This window comes from Caenorhabditis remanei, chromosome I, assembly GCF_010183535.1.
Source record: "Caenorhabditis remanei strain PX506 chromosome I, whole genome shotgun sequence".
NCBI lineage: Eukaryota > Metazoa > Nematoda > Chromadorea > Rhabditida > Rhabditidae > Caenorhabditis > Caenorhabditis remanei.
In genome coordinates, this window is record NC_071328.1 from 16,254,542 (window position 1) to 16,271,417 (window position 16,876).

Below are 16,876 nucleotides of genomic sequence, written 5' to 3' on the forward strand. Positions count from 1 at the left end.
CGAAGAAGAGAAGACACTTCTTCTGAATTCGTTTCTCCAACTGACACGTCATCTGAAGAGTAGGCGTCAGTAGAAAAAGAAGACGTGGAGAGAAACATCACAAAGAGGTTTCTAGTGATTTTTTGTGTTTAGGAATGAGTTATGGGTCACCGAGATGGCAAATTCCTTGCAAACACTTATATGGTAAGTTTTCTAAGGCTAACTGACTACAAACTACAAAATTGAGTTAGCCTCAACAAAAATTCAACATTCTACAAAAATTATGATTTATAAGCCACTTTTGAGTTTAGGATAGCTCCTAGCCGTATTGTCCGTTCAAATATAAGTTTTCTACAAGAAAAATCCGTCGAAAATAACAAAAATCGACGGAATTACAGTCATTTCAATTTTTGCTGAGGCTAACTCATTTTTGTAGTTTGTAGTCAGTTAGCCTCAGCAAAACTTCAAATGAGTGTAACTCAATGAGTTGTGGACGGATTTTTGTGCTTTTTAGTTTAGAAGGTGAGGGATGGAATGATCTATATCGTGGGAGCAAGTTTTGAAATTTTCAGATTTTCAGACAAAAAATTTCGTCTGGATATAACTCTTGCGAAACGTTATGTCGAAACATAGCTTTGTTGATTCAGAACATCTCTATATAAAAATCACTAGAATTCGTCAAAAACCCACTGAGTTACACCCATTTCATTTTTTGCTGAGGATTCCATGAATTTTACATTTTGAGTTGAACAATAATCATTAAACATTTTTTTATCACAATTTCTAGTAGCTCAAGTATTTCTAGACTTTCCAAGAGGGTGACATCCGGATAGAAAGACACACAGATAGATAGACTGGGGTGTCTGAGACGTGTTGTTAAACTGAAAAACGATCTGGCGCACCTTCGCCGCCTCTCCAAAAATTAATCGCTTGTGAAGAATGCCAACCGCGCTCTACCGAAACTAACAACAATTTTTAGCGGGAAATGTTTTTAAGATGACGTAGATCACAATTCTGCAAAATCAATATATTTGCAAAAAAGAAAAAACAACAAAAATCTCGTTTCCCATGCCATTTTCATATCCAAAACGAAAATTGCTATTCCGAAGAAAAAAGAGAAAAAGGAACATTTAATTGGCTCCCACAAATCAAAAAATGGATATTCGTTTCGTTTCGAAAAAAGAAAATTTCGGCTTTTCGTCTTTCCACGTCATCCAGGGACAAAAAACTGAAGAAAGCAGAGGGAACTAACATACAAATCACATCAAGATACAGTAATCCAAGCCTACAGTAACCTGTCAGAAAGCTACAGTACCCTAGAAGACGTATTCTTAATAGTAATAATGAGAAGATTTTGGAGCAAATTTCTTATCCGGAAGTCGAAAATCGGAAGCAGTTACACTGAGCACTTACATCACTACAGTATCCTGCTCTGTGTATCTAATGGCTTTGCAGTATATTAAATGCTACAGTACCCTTGGATCCTACAGGTACAGTATCCTGATCCTAAAATACAATATCCCTCCAACGAATAGTGAGCCGTCGGAACAAATGTATTCAATGCAACGGGTACAGTAACACAATCTTACCACTACAGTACTTCTCTGAAACTACAGTAGGACAGTGTACCTTTTATCCTATTACCCATCCGCCGGTGGCTGACCACTCGCTCAAAGTTCGGCCCGGGGTCGCGGAGTGGGCCTCGTCGCGACTACCGTAGTATAGAACTTTTTCATGGCGAAACTACGGTCAAGACCCGCCGTAAATCGAAATTCCGCAACGAGACCCACTCCGCGTCCCCGGGCCGAACTTTGAGCGAGTGGTCAGCTACCGGCGGTTGGGAAAAAGATCCAACAAGTACAGTGTCTCTAAATGACTACAGTATCCATTCGGACATACGGACAGATCGATTGAATATGGAGTAGAGCACATCCATTCGAAGATAGTTAGGTAGACGGGCGCACCTTTGGCGTTTCTGAAAACCTTTAAACACTGTGTATCCCTTGAGAATGAACTAGGAGGTCATCCGGATGGAAAGACGCACAGATAGATAGGTTGGGGTGTCTGGGACCCGCGTTTTGTTCTAAAAACTACAGTACCCCTGTCTGTTTGTCTGAAAATGTGAACTTTTCTCCCACTCAAAACTACAAACGGATTATAAATGTTACCCTTTTCCAGATATTTCTCTGACTATAAATTTTTTATTACGAAATACCACCGAGGGGAGATAAATATCACATTTTGTATTCTTAAAGACTACAAACTACAAAATGAAGAAAATGCGAGTGCGCAAACCGCCTACTCTCTTTCTAATGAAATCGTGTGAAATGGCAAGAGAAGGGGAAAATCGGTCAAAACTGGCAAAGTTACGACCATTTTAAGTATTTGCTGAGGCTAAGTGACTACAAACTACAAAAATGAGTTAGCCTCAGCAAATTTTCAAAACGCTATAGAAATGCCTAAATTTCTGTATGAAAACCGTTCGAAATCAAAAAAACTGATCGGTTTTGGGTTACTGTACCTACAGTAATCCCGATCCTTGGCGAAAAGATCTAGGATTCTGCTTGTAGACTACAAACTACAACTTTTTTCATCTAACAAGTGTTCCTGCTTGTAACTACGCTAATTACTATATATTTCTTCTATTATTGTTGTTCACTTGTTTTCAAAATGAACGGAGAGGCTTAAACTACAAACTACAAAATTTGATTTAAATTCAAAATTCAAAAATCATAAATATAAGTTTCAACACGTCACATACATACGTATGCCTCAATTAATTATCCTCAAGAGGCGCCGCCAAAAACTAAAAATATATCCTCTAGATCTTATGGTAGATCAAATTTCAGAGAAAAATAGAAATATATGCTTTTTTTCACGTCATTTTTAGAAAGAAGGGTACTTGAAAAAAGCGTAGATCAAAAAATATTCCTTTTAGCTAGGATCAGGATTACTGTAGGTACAGTAACCCAACTTTGATTTCGGAAGGTTTTCCTACTCCTGAACTGTAGATATCGAGAAAAATAAGGCATTACTAAAGCATTTTGAGCTTTTGCTGAGGTTAACTCAATTTTGTAGTTTGTAGTCTTAGCTTCAGGAAAAATTAAAATGAGTGTAACTTAGCCAGTTTTCGACCGATTTTTGTGATTTTTAGTTTAGAAGGTAAAGGATGGAAATACCTATATCGTGGAAGCAAATGTTGAAATTTTCCAGATTTTCAGACAAAATGTTTCGTCTAGATATAACTCTTGCGAAAAGTTATTGAAAAACATAGCCTGTTTGATTCTGAACATTTCTGTCTAAAAATTATCGAAATCCATCAAAAACTCACTAAGTTACAGCCATTTCAATTTTTGCAAAGGCTAACTGACTACAAACTACAAAAACGAGTTAGCCTCAACAAAATTTAAAAGTGCTCTAATTTGGTTAGTTTTCAACCAAATTTTGTGATTCAAAAACTGAAATGCTAGTTTTCGACCGATTTCTGGGATTTTTGGAAACAAAAAACTTCGAATTCACAGCAGCTAAACCAGTGTAATGTCATTTCGTCCGGGATTCAGAAGTTCCAAGAACTCCATACACGGGATCAGTGGACAAAATGCCATTACACTGATTAAGCTGGGAATTCTGAACATTTCTAGCCAAAAATCACAAAAATCGGTCAAAAACTGGCCAAGTTACGATCAATTTTACTTTTGCTGAGGCTAAGACTACAAACTACAAGTTTCAGTTAGCCTCAGCAAAATTTCAAACTGCTCTAACTTGGTCAGTTTTCAATATTTTTTCATGATTTTTTTGTCAAAATGTAGAGAAATTCAGGGACTGTGAGTGTGATATCAAATTTCCAGACTAAATATATATAGACAATCTGAAAATCGGGTTTGAGATTGAGTTAGCCTCAGTACTCACTCCCAGAGATGTTTCTCAACATATGCTCCGTTAGACCCCCAGTTTCAGACCTAAGTGAATAAGTAGCGGTGCCACGTCATCATCCTAGGATTCAGGATTCAGAAGAGACCATCTGAATCACCGTGCTTCTAGAAATGACGTCTTCTCTCTCTTTTCCAAACACAAAAAGATACAAATTTGGCTCCTTCTTCTTTTTTTCCAAAGTAAGCTAAAGGGTTCTTGAGAAAGAAAACACGTTTTTCTCTCCCTCTTATCCAAATGAAACCAATTTTCTCCCTGAGAAGATCCCCCTAGAGAAACAGGGGGGAGCTCCGTAAAATGAAGGTATTTTGGCGGGAAGATGATCAAAAAACTTGGGAGGGAGGATGCGTCATTCCATTAGTAGGTAACATTTGGAGAAGAGACACAATTTAGTTGAGTGGGGAGAGGGGGAAATTATGGGGGGTCGTTAGGAAGGTTGTTGTTTTTGGTGGGAAACTTTACAAAACTAAAAACAAAATAACTGATTTCCCTGATTTTAGGCTTAAAAAGGGACAGAAACTTTCAAAAACCAAATAAAAATCTTGAAAATCCACTAAAACCCTTGGAAAATTGAGATAATAATGTAAAATGGGCGAAAATTCTAATTTTGGAAAAACACACTTAACACGTGATTTTCAGCCCAAGAAAGGAAAGTACTGAGAAATCTGTCTTCACTCTGAAAATGTTGCCGTTGTCATTCTGAACATTTCTAGCCAAAAATCACAAAAATCGGTCAGAAACTAACCAGATTACGATCATTTTAAGTTTTGCTGAGGCTTATTGACTACAAACTACAAAATTGAGTTAGCCTCAGCAAAATCAAAATTTTTAGTTTTTGAGCGGTTTTTTTTCCAATTTTTCATAATTTCTACATTTTCAGATGTCTACAGAAAAGACTTCCAAATTCTATTCACTGAGTTACACCAGTCCATGTTTTGTTGAGGCTAACGACTACAAACTACAATTCTCAATTAGCCTCAGCAAAATTTCAAAACGCTCTAATTCTATTAGTTTTTGACGGAATTTTTTGGGTTTCACGCTGAAATTATAAGAAATACCCTGAAAATAGGCTGAAATCAGTGGTGAACCTATTCTAGAGCACTACTAGAGTTACACTGACCAAAAATGGTGAACATCTTGATGAGAGCCCGTCTATCCCAAAAAAGGAAAATTTTGAATTATTGAGCTCAAAACTCCTAGATTATGCTCAAAATTTAGAGGAAAACGCTAGACGTCGTGGAAATGGAATTAATAATGTGAAAACTGCGAAAATCCAAGTTTTAGGGAAATACCCTGACCCAACACAAAAAAACTACCAACTCTGACATCGCATCATGGTGTTATCTCTCGCTACACTATCCCAAATCTAGCCTCACTGTATAGATCAAATCCTGATCTACATTTTTGTAGTTAACAACTTTCTGCTAGCTCCGCCCACTTTTAAAATGCGAGCCTTTAAAGATGGTAGCCTATAGAACTGGTCTAAATAGAAAAAAGAAACTGACCCTGAAAATCAGAAAAAATCGATCGAGAAAAAAAAGCGACTAAAAATTCGCGCGGACTATTGTAGGTCAACAACACAGCGACACTTAGAAGTAGGTCTAGAAACTCATGTAACACAGGATTTTTTTGCTGAGGCTAACTCGCTTATTATGTAGTTTGTAGTCAGTTAGCCCCAACAAACATCACATCTAATTTCTGCAAGGCGCGTTCCGCCAGTATGAATTCAATTAAAGTGCGTCTGGGGGGAAGAAAGAGAAACATGGAAAAGTGCAATCTAATATTATCAGTTTTTCTTTTCGAAAAAGGCAACAGAAAAATAGAAGAAAAATGAGGAAAACTGGGGGAAAATACAATGAAAATCCTAAAGCCTCAAAAATTGAAAATAAAATTTATTGAGACGATCGCCAATTATCGGACAAGAAGTTCTTCCAACTCTTCACTTCGATATTGTACCCTTGATCGGTCACTTCGTATGAAACGATCTGCAAAAAAATCAAATTTTAACAAAAAAATCGGGCACAAATGGAAAAAAATCAAATTTTTTCATTTTTATTGAGGCTAACTCATATTTGTAGTTTGTAGTCTTAGCCTCAGCAAAACTTGAAATGCCTGTAACTCTGCGGGTTTGGAACCAATTTTTGTGGTTATTGGTTAGAAATGCTCAAAATATCAAAATCCAAAAGATGGATGTAATGTTAAAAAGTCAGCAAAATTAAATATAGACTAAAAATTTGGCTGAAAATTTAAAATTTAGAAACATGTCAAATAGAAAGGAAGCTTTTTGAATTTCAAGCATTTTGGTTCAAGAATAATTCAAAAATGTTCAGAACTCACTGAGTTACAGTGGTTTTGAGTTTTGCTGAGGCTAACTGACTACAAACTACAATTCTCAGTTAGCCTCACTAGGGAATGGTCTAAACTGACCGTGGAGTTCAGAAACGAGACCTAGCACAATCGATAGACAATCAAATTTTAATGGGAAATCAGTTTTCAAAAATTGCTGAATGGCCTCCAGAATCCAGATATTCTAGTCTGAAAATGCAAACTTAATACATGTGATTTACTCGATTTTTCACCCAAATTTAGCTGTGTTTCGCCCCAAATATCACGACACCTGAACATCCCTCTTGGCCAGCGATCCGTGGTCGAGTGGTGAGTGCGTCTGTCTATGAAGCAAGCTATGCAGGTTCGACCCCCGCTTTTTCAAACTTTTTTTTGTTTTTCCTATTCTTCCTTATTTTTTACTTTTTGAGCCGTTTTTCTATTACATCTAACCAGAACTGCGCCGTGAGTATTTTATATCCGTCTTGTCGTAGATAATATCGTTGACGGTACTTCTGATTCGCTTAACTTTCAAATTACTTCATGTGATTCAGAACCGTTCGCAGTTTTGGTTAGATGTAATAGAAAAACGGCTCAAAAAGTAAAAAATAAGGAAGAATAGGAAAAACAAAAAAAGTTTGAAAAAGCGGGAGTCGAACCTGCATAGCGTGCTTCATAGACAGACGCACTCACCACTCGACCACGGATCGCTGGCCAAGAGGGATGTTCAGGTGTCGTGATATTTGGGGCGAAACACAGCTAAATTTGGGTGAAAAATCAAGCAAATCACATGTATTAAGTTTGGATTTTCAGACTAGAATATCTGGATTCTGGAGGCCATTCAGCAATTTTTGAAAACTGATTTCCCATTAAAATTTGATTGTCTATCGATTGTGCTTGGTCTCTTTTCTGAACTCCACGGTCAGTTTAGACCATTCCCTAGTCAGCAAAAATTGATATGAGCGTAGCTTGGTCAGTTTTTCTCGATTTTTCAGAGTTTTTGCATAGAAATGTCACATTTTTGTCCGATTTTTGCATTTATTTTCATTAAAAACAATGAAAATTCGCCCAAAACTCGTTGCAACGCGTTTCTTTGCTGAGGCTAACGACTACAAACTACAAATATCATTTAGCCTCAGCAAAAATTGAAACTGGTGTAATTTGGACAGTTTTAATCGGTTTTTCAGAGTGTTTGCATAGAAATGTCACACGTTTGTGCAATATTTGCATTTTGGAGCGGCTTACGACATTTTTCATAAAAAATGATAAAAAGTTCGCTGAAATACGTTTCTTTGCTGAGGCTAACGACTACAAACTACGAACCTCCGTTCTCTCGACATTCGCCAACGAGTTATTATCTGCAAATGGTGATTTCCACACCTCGATGACGTCATCTTGGCAAATCTGTGAAAAAAATTAATTATCGTTTTTTCCCAAAAAATTTCAGACTCACGTTATACGCTTTTTTCGTGTAGACCTCCTCGTTGACACGTACTTTTCCTTGCATAATCAGTTTGACGACTTCACTGAAACACATTGTAGTTTGTAGTTTGTAGTCTTCGCCCTCCTAAGCCTCACCTACTGCTCTGTCCGGTCGCCCGATTGACAAACGTGTCTAATCGACGACTTCCGGCACGTAACGTCTTCAGTTTGTAGTCTTTTGGAAGACCGTCGTCACCGAATTCCACGTTGGCTGTTGACGTGGATTTCTTCTCTTTCAGAAGTGCTGACGTCATCGATAGAGTACGGGCGGTGCATTGGGAGAGGCGGGGGATGGCGAGCATTTTGGAGGTTTCTAAAATAGTGGGCGTGGCTTAGAAGGGGGAGGAGCCAAAATTTACAGAAATTTTTAAAACTCAAAATAGTGACAATATTGGGAAAAAGAAACCAATTTTCAAAAAAAAAATCGAAAAAAACGAAAAAAATTATTTTATTCAACAATTTGTACAGTATCATCTGGAATATAACTGACAAGTCGATTATCACTATGATATTTCTTCATAAAAAGTAAAATTTCCTCTTTTTCCTTCACGATTCCATCGATATTCTCTCGGAAAACGACACGGAATTTTCCAGATTTTCCGAAAGCGCCTTCGATGGTTCCACGTGGACCCGATGAGGTGAGAATCTGGAAAAATGATGTAGTTTTTAGTCTATTTATGCGAAAAAAACTCGAAAAATCTGTCAAAATTCGGCTTTTGCTGAGGCTAACTGACTACAAACTACAATCGTCAGTTAGCCTTAACAAAACATCAAAACCCTCTCTTTTGGCCATTTTTCAAAATTTTTGTTTAACTTTTTGTCTTAAATATCACATTTTCTGGCTTTTTCACATGATTTACTAAAAAAAAATAAAAAAATAAACAGTTTCAAATCAAATTACAGCACTTTAAAATATTGCTGAGGCTAACTGAGATTTGTAGTTTGTAGTCTTAGCCTCAGTAAAATTGAAACGGGGCTAACTCAGCGGGTTTCGCACGGTTTTAAACGATTTTTCGAAAGAAATGTATTAAGAATACGGTATAAAATGGAAAAGAAACAAAATCGGGTATTTCTAGACAAAAAATGTATTTAAAAAAAAGGAATTCTGAGCTTTTTGGAATTTTGCTGAGGCTAACTCAATTTTGTAGTTTGTAGTCTTAGCCTCAGTGAAATTCTCCAAAGACCAAATTTCGCGAATTTTCCTGTTAAACCAACCTGAAAATTCCGAAAAACATCGAAATTCGTCTCCGCCTTGAACATTCCTGTACAAATCGCCGATTGTCCGTCTTTCTCAATTCTCTCCACCACTCCTTTCCGACATTTTCTACTGAATATTTTCAGATTTTCCGTGTTATTACTCGTCTCCAACACCCCACTAAACGCAAATCGACACCCACTTCCCGGCTGCTGTTCCAGACGGGCGGCCATATAAGGCATTTCGAAATTTTCTGGTAGAAATATCGATTTTTCGAATTTCAGCAGCACCCGACACGGTGGTTGAAGACTCGAAAGCAATTCCATCTCCCCATTCTCTGCGTCTCTCAAAAATTGGCACTCTGCCATCACTGTCTCGAACGCTACCGCCACGTGGATTTTACTTTTCGAATTTATCGATTTCCGGAAGAATTGAATGGGTTCCACTGTTGCTAAAACAGTTTTCGTGGATTTCAGCGTGCCGGGCGGTCCAGAAATACATCGGGAAAATCGATTCTCGTCGAATGAAGGCGTCACTAAGAAGGCCGCCCGTTCTCCGGATGCCACGTGGGCGACACGTTGTTTCCATGATTCGAGAGTCTTCACACGACGACGTTCCGAGAGAGAGGAGAACTCGATTTCCGAGTTTAGTCTGAAAAATTACCGGATTTTCAGCGAAAATATCGAAAAAAAACGGTCAAAATTGAGTGATTTGAGGTTTAATTGAGGTTAACTCAAAATTGTAGTTTGTAGTCAGTTAGCCTCAGCAAAATCCCGAAAATTGTATTTTGACGGGTTTATGATAATTTTTACCGATTTTCGGGAGAAGAATCATGAAAGTTCTGGTCTTAATGCGTTTTTCTATTTCTATGTATTTGACCCGAAAAAACTGGAAAAATTACTGAAATATCGAAAAAAAACTATAACTTTACTGAGGCTAATTCACAATTGTAGTTTGTAGTCAGTTAGCCTCAGTAAAAACTTTAAAATTGTATTTTTACTATTTTTAATGATTTTCTACTTATTTTCGAGAGTAAAATTATGAAAATTCGAGTTTTTCTGACATAAATGCGATTTACTATGTTTTTAACCCGAAAAAGATGGAAAAAAACTGAAATTTCGAAAAATATAACTTTACTGAGGCTAACTCACAATTGTAGTTTGTAGTCTAGTTACTAACCTCAACACTCCTCGAATAACCGTCCCCGTCAACACAGTTCCCTGTCCTTTGATAGCGAAACAGTGATCGATGGCGATGAGAAATCTGAAAGCAATTTTAAAACAATTATATTGAAAAATATAAAATTGCAAACGCGCTCCACCGGAACTTTGAACAAAATCGTTTAATTTTCACTAATTTTTTGGATTTTTTCATTTTTTGGTGAGTCTATTGGAGCGCAATTTCATCGCGACCACTTACGAGCCATCCGTATCTCGTCTCGGCTCAAAAATCCTCGATTCTATGGCATTTTTCAAATTTTCCAGCATTTCCTCTTTGAAAAATCCCTCCGCTAAACTCATCTCCACCACCGGTGAGCTCTCATCAACACCCATCGATTTCAGACCTTTTCTCACTTTTTTCGTCGTATCTTTTATCTGTAAATCGTAGACTACAACCTACAAACTACAAAATACAAAACCTTCGTCTGGTCTGCTAAATCACATTTATTCAGGACGATAATTACTCGATTGGGGCAGAATTTCGAGGCGAGGAGAAGGTGTTCGGCGGTTTGTGCTTGGATTCCAGACAAGGCATCGATCACCTGAAAATAGAGACTACAAACTACAATTGCGAGTTAGCCTCAGTGAAATTTACTCCACAAAAAGTTGGCGTGGTCTCTACCTTGAATTTGATTCAGGGAGGTGAGAAATAAGCTGAAAATTCATAAAAATCGCACCACGTGAAATTTTGTTGAGGCTAACTCAAACTTGTAGTTTGTAGTCAGTTAGCCTCAGAAAATCTTCGAAACGGTGTATTTCAGCAGGTTTTTTTGATGATTTTGAGCTAATTTGAGCTCGAAAATGTTAAAAAATCAAAAATTCAGCAATTTTTCTATATTTCGAGTCAAAATCGCTTGATTTGAACCAAAGTTGAGTTTTACTGAGGCTAACAACTACAAACTACAACTCAGAGTTAGCCTCAGTGAAATTTGCTCCGCAAAAAGTGGGCGTGGTCTCTAGCTGGAATTTGATTCAGGGAGGTGAGAAATGAGCTGAAATTTCGGGAAAATCGCACTGCAAATTACGTGAAATTTGACTGAGGCTAACTCAAACTTGTAGTTTGTAGTCAGTTAGCCTCAGCAAATCTTCGAAACGGTGTATTTCAGCAGGTTTTTTTGATGATTTTGAGCTAATTTGAGCTCGAAAATGTTTTAAAAAAAACGGAAAAATCAATTTTTATTTTTTATTTTTCGAGTCAAAATCGCTTGATTTGAGCCAAAGTTGAGTTTTACTGAGGCTAACAGACTACAAACTACAAAAATCAGTTAGCCTCGGTGAAAATTGTTTCTCAAATAGTGGGCGTGGTCTCTATGAAATAAGCTCCGCCTCCTCACCACAAGAGCCATATCAAAAACAGTGCTAGCCGCTAGCACCGCCCGTATTAATCCAGCGTGTCCTGGACAATCGATAAGTGCCAATCGGCGTCCAGATGATGACGTCATCGTTGAGAATCCCAAATCCAGCGTGTTTCTTCTCACTTCTGACGACGTGGTGGCTCCAGATGACGTGGCATGGGCGTCAAACGCTGACGTCGATCCCATCTCGGCGATTCTTCGTGTTAATGTTGTTTTTCCTGAATCCACATGGCCAAGGATTCCGATATTGAGGGCGGAACCTGAAGTGGAAGGTGCTGACGTCATCTGGTAAAAGCTACTATAAAAAGAGGAAGTGCGCTCCAATGCAAATATTTTGAAAATAGCGATTAACCTATGAAAATTTGAGAAAAATAGCGAAAAATAAGTCCCGAGCATAAAAAATTTACAGAAACAATTCGATGGTACATAGATAAATTGATACAGAACAAAAAGGGGCGTGGCCTAGAATTTCTATGTTACAGAATAAATGAGGGGAATGTATTATGTGGCATTAAATGGAATAAATAATTTTTTTTTAAAAATCAATCGATAAATAATAATTATGCTGAAAATCCTTGTGGATTCTTTGTCTGCCAATTCCAGAGATCCGCACACATCTCTTCGAGACCGTTCTCGGCACGCCAGCCGAGTTTTTCGTGGGCGAGTGATGGGTCACAGTAGACGGAGGCCACGTCACCAGGACGGGGGACACCGATCTGAAAATAATGGATTTCAGTTGTGAAGAAGATTGGGAGAGGCTGAGTGACTACAAACTACAAAAAATGTTTGAAAATTTGGTGCTTTTGTCCAGAATTGGTTTTTACTGAGGCTAACTGATATTTGTAGTTTGTAGTCAGTTAGCCTCAGTAAAACATGAAAGTGGTGTGTTTTGAACCGTTTTTTTGGATTTAGAGCAATTTTTCATGCGAATTTTGACTTTCCGGTGAAAAATGTGGTCTTTTTTAGGTTTCGCTTCAAAAAATCTGTGAAAACCATTCAAAATTGTCCGAAATACTCGATTTTCCTGCATTTGCTGAGGCTAACTGAGATTTGTAGTTTGTAGTAAGTTAGCCTCAAAATTTTCCGATTTTCTAAATTTTCGAGCCTAAATTAGCTCAAAATCTCCAAAATACCTGCTGAAATACAACGTCTCAAAGATTCGCTGAGGATAGCTCACTACAAACTACAATTTTGAGTTAGCCTCAGTAAAAGTTAACTGAGGCTAACTTAAAATCGTAGTTTGTAGTCAGTTAGTCTCAGTAAAACGGAAAAGTCTAATTTTTCTTGATTTTTTCAAATTTTCTAGTTTCCCAATGCACACCTTGACCGGAATATCTCTTCCGCTGACTTTTTTGAGAGCATCGACCATTTGTCTGACAGAATATCCAACTCCAGTTCCCAAGTTGTAGATCTCGGTTCCAACGTTTCCGACGGTCTAGAATACTCAAATTTTTCAATTTTTCTTTCATTTTGCCTACCTTAATACGATCGAAAGCCTTAACATGTCCCTTGGCGAGGTCTACGACATGAATATAATCCCGTACACCAGTTCCATCGATAGTATCAAATTTATCTCCATAGATAGTCAATACCGGTAGTTTCCCAATAGCCACCTGACTGACATATGGCATTAAATTATTCGGAACACCCTTTGGATCCTCTCCAATTAATCCTGACTTGTGGGCTCCCACTGGATTAAAATAACGGAGAAGAACTACATTCCAGTCTGGATTCGCTTTTCCGACGTCAATCAATATCTGCTCCATCATGTATTTCGTCTGTCCGTATGGGTTGGTGATTCCTTGTCCTGTTTGAGACTTCTCAGTGATTGGAAGCTCTGATGGTGGACCATAGACTGTGGCCGAGGAGGAGAACACAAAGTTCTTCACGTTGTATTTTAGGCACATCTGGAAATGTGGAAATTGAGAAAAATCGGAAAAAAATTGGAAAAAATCGCTCAAAAACTAAAAATTTTGATTTTGCTGAGGCTAACTCAATTTTGTAGTTTGTAGTTGTTAGCCTCAGTAAAACTCAACTTTGGTTCAAATCAAGCGAATTTTGGCTCGAATAATAGAAAAAAAAAAGTTCTTCGATTTTTCAACGTTTTTCAGCTTTAAAAATGTAGAAATTATGAAAAATCGATTGAAATCGCACAAAACTAAAAATTTTGATTTTGCTGAGGCTAACTGATTTTTGTAGTTTGTAGTCTTAGCCCCCGGAAAAGTGTCTTCCAGCTCAAAATTTGGCGATTTTTCAGAATTTTCAGCTCATTTCTCACCTACCTGAATCAAATTCAAGCTAGCAACTAAATTATTGGAATAATATTGAAGTGGCTTGGCCACAGACTCTCCGACAGCCTTCAGAGCTGCCAAATGGATGACTCCGTCGAATTTATTCTCGGCGAAGATCTTCTCCAACGCTTTCTCATCACACACGTCAACATTCTGGAATGGAACTTCCTTTCCAGTAATCTCGGCGACTCTCTTCAATGAAATCGCGTTTCCGTGTTCGTCTGTAACTGCACAATTTCAGGAGGCGGGGCTTAGCACAAAAGTGGGCGGAGCGTGGGGGTTTTTGAAGCGGAAGCAAGGGATCATACCGGAAATCGCGTTGGCGAAATTATCGATGCATAGAACGGTGTAGCCGGAATTCAGAAGTTCCAAGACGGTGTGACTGCCGATAAATCCGGCGGCACCGGTGACGAGAAGATGCATTTCGGGATGGGGAGGGTGAGAAGGGGCGGAGTCTGGAAAAGGGAATTTGGGAACAGAAGTTCATTGAAAAGAGAGGAATTCTGAAGTTGGAGACGCAGAGATTTTTTTCTGATTTTTAAATTTTTAAACAATTTTTATCAATTGTCAACATCAGAACAAGAAAACGCTGCTAATTATACACATTTTGAGCTCAAAATCACTGAAAAACCACAAATAATAACCAAAAAACGATAATTTTGGGATTTGCTGAGGCTAACTCGGTATTGTAGTTTGTAGTCAGTTAGCCTCAGCAAAATCAAATTTTTGTGAATTTTCCTTTTTTTTTGCCGTTTTGAGCGATTTTTACCATGAATAACTTGAAATTCTTTGAAAATTTTAAGATTTTGAGCTAAAAATGTTCAAAACAATCAAAAATTGACTGATCAAGACTAATTTTGTGACTTTTGCTGAGGCTAACTGAGGTAAGTGGCTACAAACTACAAAAGTTAGTTAGCCTCAGCAGCAGTTTGAAAAACCGTAACTTTCCCATTTTTGGGTGATTTTTTAGCTTAAAATTTTTTTGAAAATTTTCAGACCTTGAGCAGAAAATGTTAAAATCGACTGATCGAGATCGATTTCTTGACTTTTGCTGAGGCTAACTGAGATAAGTGGCTACAGACTACAAAAGTTAGTTAGCCTCCGCAAAGGTGTGATTTCGTCGTTTTTGACATTTTCGAGCAATTTTGAGCGTAAAAAATTGAAATTTCTCGGAAAATCCTGATGTTTTAGTCGGAAACTCTTTGAAAAATTCAAACAATTCCAGAAAATTCGAAAACAAAATCATTGCCAACAAAAAGTGACAAAACATTACTATGACCACTAACGCCACGCGTTTTTATATCGTTCCTCTTTCCCGTATCAACGCCCTTTTCTCTCTTTATCTATTGGTATTCGTCATTTAATTTCTACACAATACTAGCAGAAGTAGACATCAACGAACCCAATGAACTTTTGATTCTGATTAATTCTGGGACGTTGTGTCTGATATCAATTAGTAGAGATGATATCGACAGAGAACAGAAAGACTTTGCAAAGTGAGATCAAAAGTTTGGGTTCAAAGTAACAGGGGAAAGGCTAGCCAACTACGAAAAATAAATTGTTGAAGGGCGGAGCTTAAAGAAGAGAACAAAAATTGTGTCTGATCTTTCTGGAGACCAATAAAATCGGGGTAAGATAGTGGATATGATCACTTTTTACAAAAAAATTGCTCGAAAATGTCAAAAACGACGAAATCACAGATTTGCTGAGGCTAACTAACTTTTGTAGTTTGTAGCCACTTACCTCAGTTAGCCTCAGCAAAAGTCACAAATTGATCTCGATCAGTCAATTTTTGATTGTTTTGAACATTTTTAGCTCAAAATCTTAAAATTTTCAAAGAATTTCAAGTTATTCATGGTAAAAATCGCTCAAAACGGCAAAAAAAAGGAAAATTCACAAAAATTTGATTTTGCTGAGGCTAACTGACTACAAACTACAATACCGAGTTAGCCTCAGCAAATCCCAAAATTATCGTTTTTTGGTTATTATTTGTGGTTTTTCAGTGATTTTGAGCTCAAAATGTGTGTAATTGGAAGCTGGAAGTCAACCTGACATCACTATTATACCTACACATTATCAGAAAAAGATAAAGGAACAAAGAAAAACGAAGAGAAAGTATATCGTCTTTCTGCACCCACAATCCATCTTTTATATAGGCCACACGGCAGGAGAGAATAGAGAAAAGAGACGCAGACACGTGTATTGTTGCCACGTTCTGTTGACTTCTCTGCTTCTCTGTGCTCTCTTATCTCTGTCTTTTTACTGTTTTTTGTTTTATTTTTCAGACTAAAAGCCTACGCCTTCTCCCACTCAAATGATCCTGATCACCACCATCAGAATCATCCATTAGACGCATTTTTTTAATAGAATTGATAAGAACAATGATTTATTTAATTGATAACAAAGTGAGAAGACCCGGAGATGACAATGAAACGGAAAAAATTGGAAAAAAAAACTTTTTTCAAAAAAGTGGAGAGACAAAGAACAAAAAAAGTTTCTAAGACAGAAGGAAATGGCTTCAAAGCTACCGTACTTTGAAATACATAAAGAAGGAAAATGCAATAGAATTGGAGTTTCTGAAATTAAGCCACGCCCATTTTTAGCAGATTTGCCGCGTAGAGAAATTTTGACTTCATTGAAGTCAGTTAGGACAGCTATATAGTATCTGATGACTAGAGGTGTTTAAGCTCCGCCCACTTTTTGCAAAGTTGCCGCGTGGTTAATTGTTTTCCGATCAGAAATTCAGTTTTTTCAAATTTTGGATGAAAATCTAGAATTTCCGGTGGATTCGAAAACTTTGCAAAACTCTATATTGACTCAACTGAGATCTAGTTTCATTTTTTTTTTTGCAAAAAAGGGTATATTTTTGAAAAAAAACTAGAGGGATGTAGTAAATGCGCTCTACTGGGACTCAATCTCATAAAATTGTAGTGATTTCGGTAGAGTGTAGATGCCAGAGCGCGCTTACTGAAGTCTACAGACTACAAACTACATTCTCCAATCAGAGTTGAGCGGAATTCCGCCTTCCGCCACTTTTTTCTTTCCGCCTTCCGCTTTCCGCTTTCCGCCGAAATTTTTTTTATTCCGCCTTCCGCCTTC

At 37.5% G+C, this 16,876-nt stretch overlaps 4 protein-coding genes across 4 annotated transcripts; 1 reads left to right on the forward strand and 3 right to left on the reverse strand.

Moving 5' to 3' along the window:
* Positions 1-5,801: 5,801 nt before the first annotated feature.
* GCK72_003425 (uncharacterized protein) lies at positions 5,802-8,018 on the reverse strand (the record flags this gene model as incomplete). Its single annotated transcript, XM_003097305.2, has 4 exons — positions 5,802-5,894; positions 7,558-7,638; positions 7,688-7,760; positions 7,813-8,018. 4 exons carry the CDS (start codon positions 8,016-8,018, stop codon positions 5,802-5,804), a joined length of 453 nt encoding a protein of 150 aa, XP_003097353.2.
* A 146-nt stretch (positions 8,019-8,164) lies between these two features.
* Positions 8,165-11,771, reverse strand: GCK72_003426 (uncharacterized protein; the record flags this gene model as incomplete). The annotated part of the gene is made up of 6 exons (XM_003097284.2): positions 8,165-8,362; positions 8,932-9,562; positions 10,091-10,174; positions 10,331-10,506; positions 10,551-10,673; positions 11,466-11,771. The coding sequence occupies 6 exons, from the start codon at positions 11,769-11,771 to the stop codon at positions 8,165-8,167; spliced, it is 1,518 nt and encodes a 505-aa protein (XP_003097332.2).
* GCK72_003427 (uncharacterized protein) lies at positions 8,331-11,778 on the forward strand (the record flags this gene model as incomplete). The annotated part of the gene is made up of 3 exons (XM_053724050.1): positions 8,331-8,354; positions 10,584-10,773; positions 11,522-11,778. 3 exons carry the CDS (start codon positions 8,331-8,333, stop codon positions 11,776-11,778), a joined length of 471 nt encoding a protein of 156 aa, XP_053592695.1.
* Positions 11,779-12,046: 268 nt separating this feature from the next.
* Positions 12,047-14,200, reverse strand: GCK72_003428 (uncharacterized protein; the record flags this gene model as incomplete). Its single annotated transcript, XM_053724051.1, has 5 exons — positions 12,047-12,202; positions 12,808-12,921; positions 12,965-13,393; positions 13,769-13,998; positions 14,086-14,200. The coding sequence occupies 5 exons, from the start codon at positions 14,198-14,200 to the stop codon at positions 12,047-12,049; spliced, it is 1,044 nt and encodes a 347-aa protein (XP_053592696.1).
* Between the last annotated feature and the right edge of the window lie 2,676 nt (positions 14,201-16,876).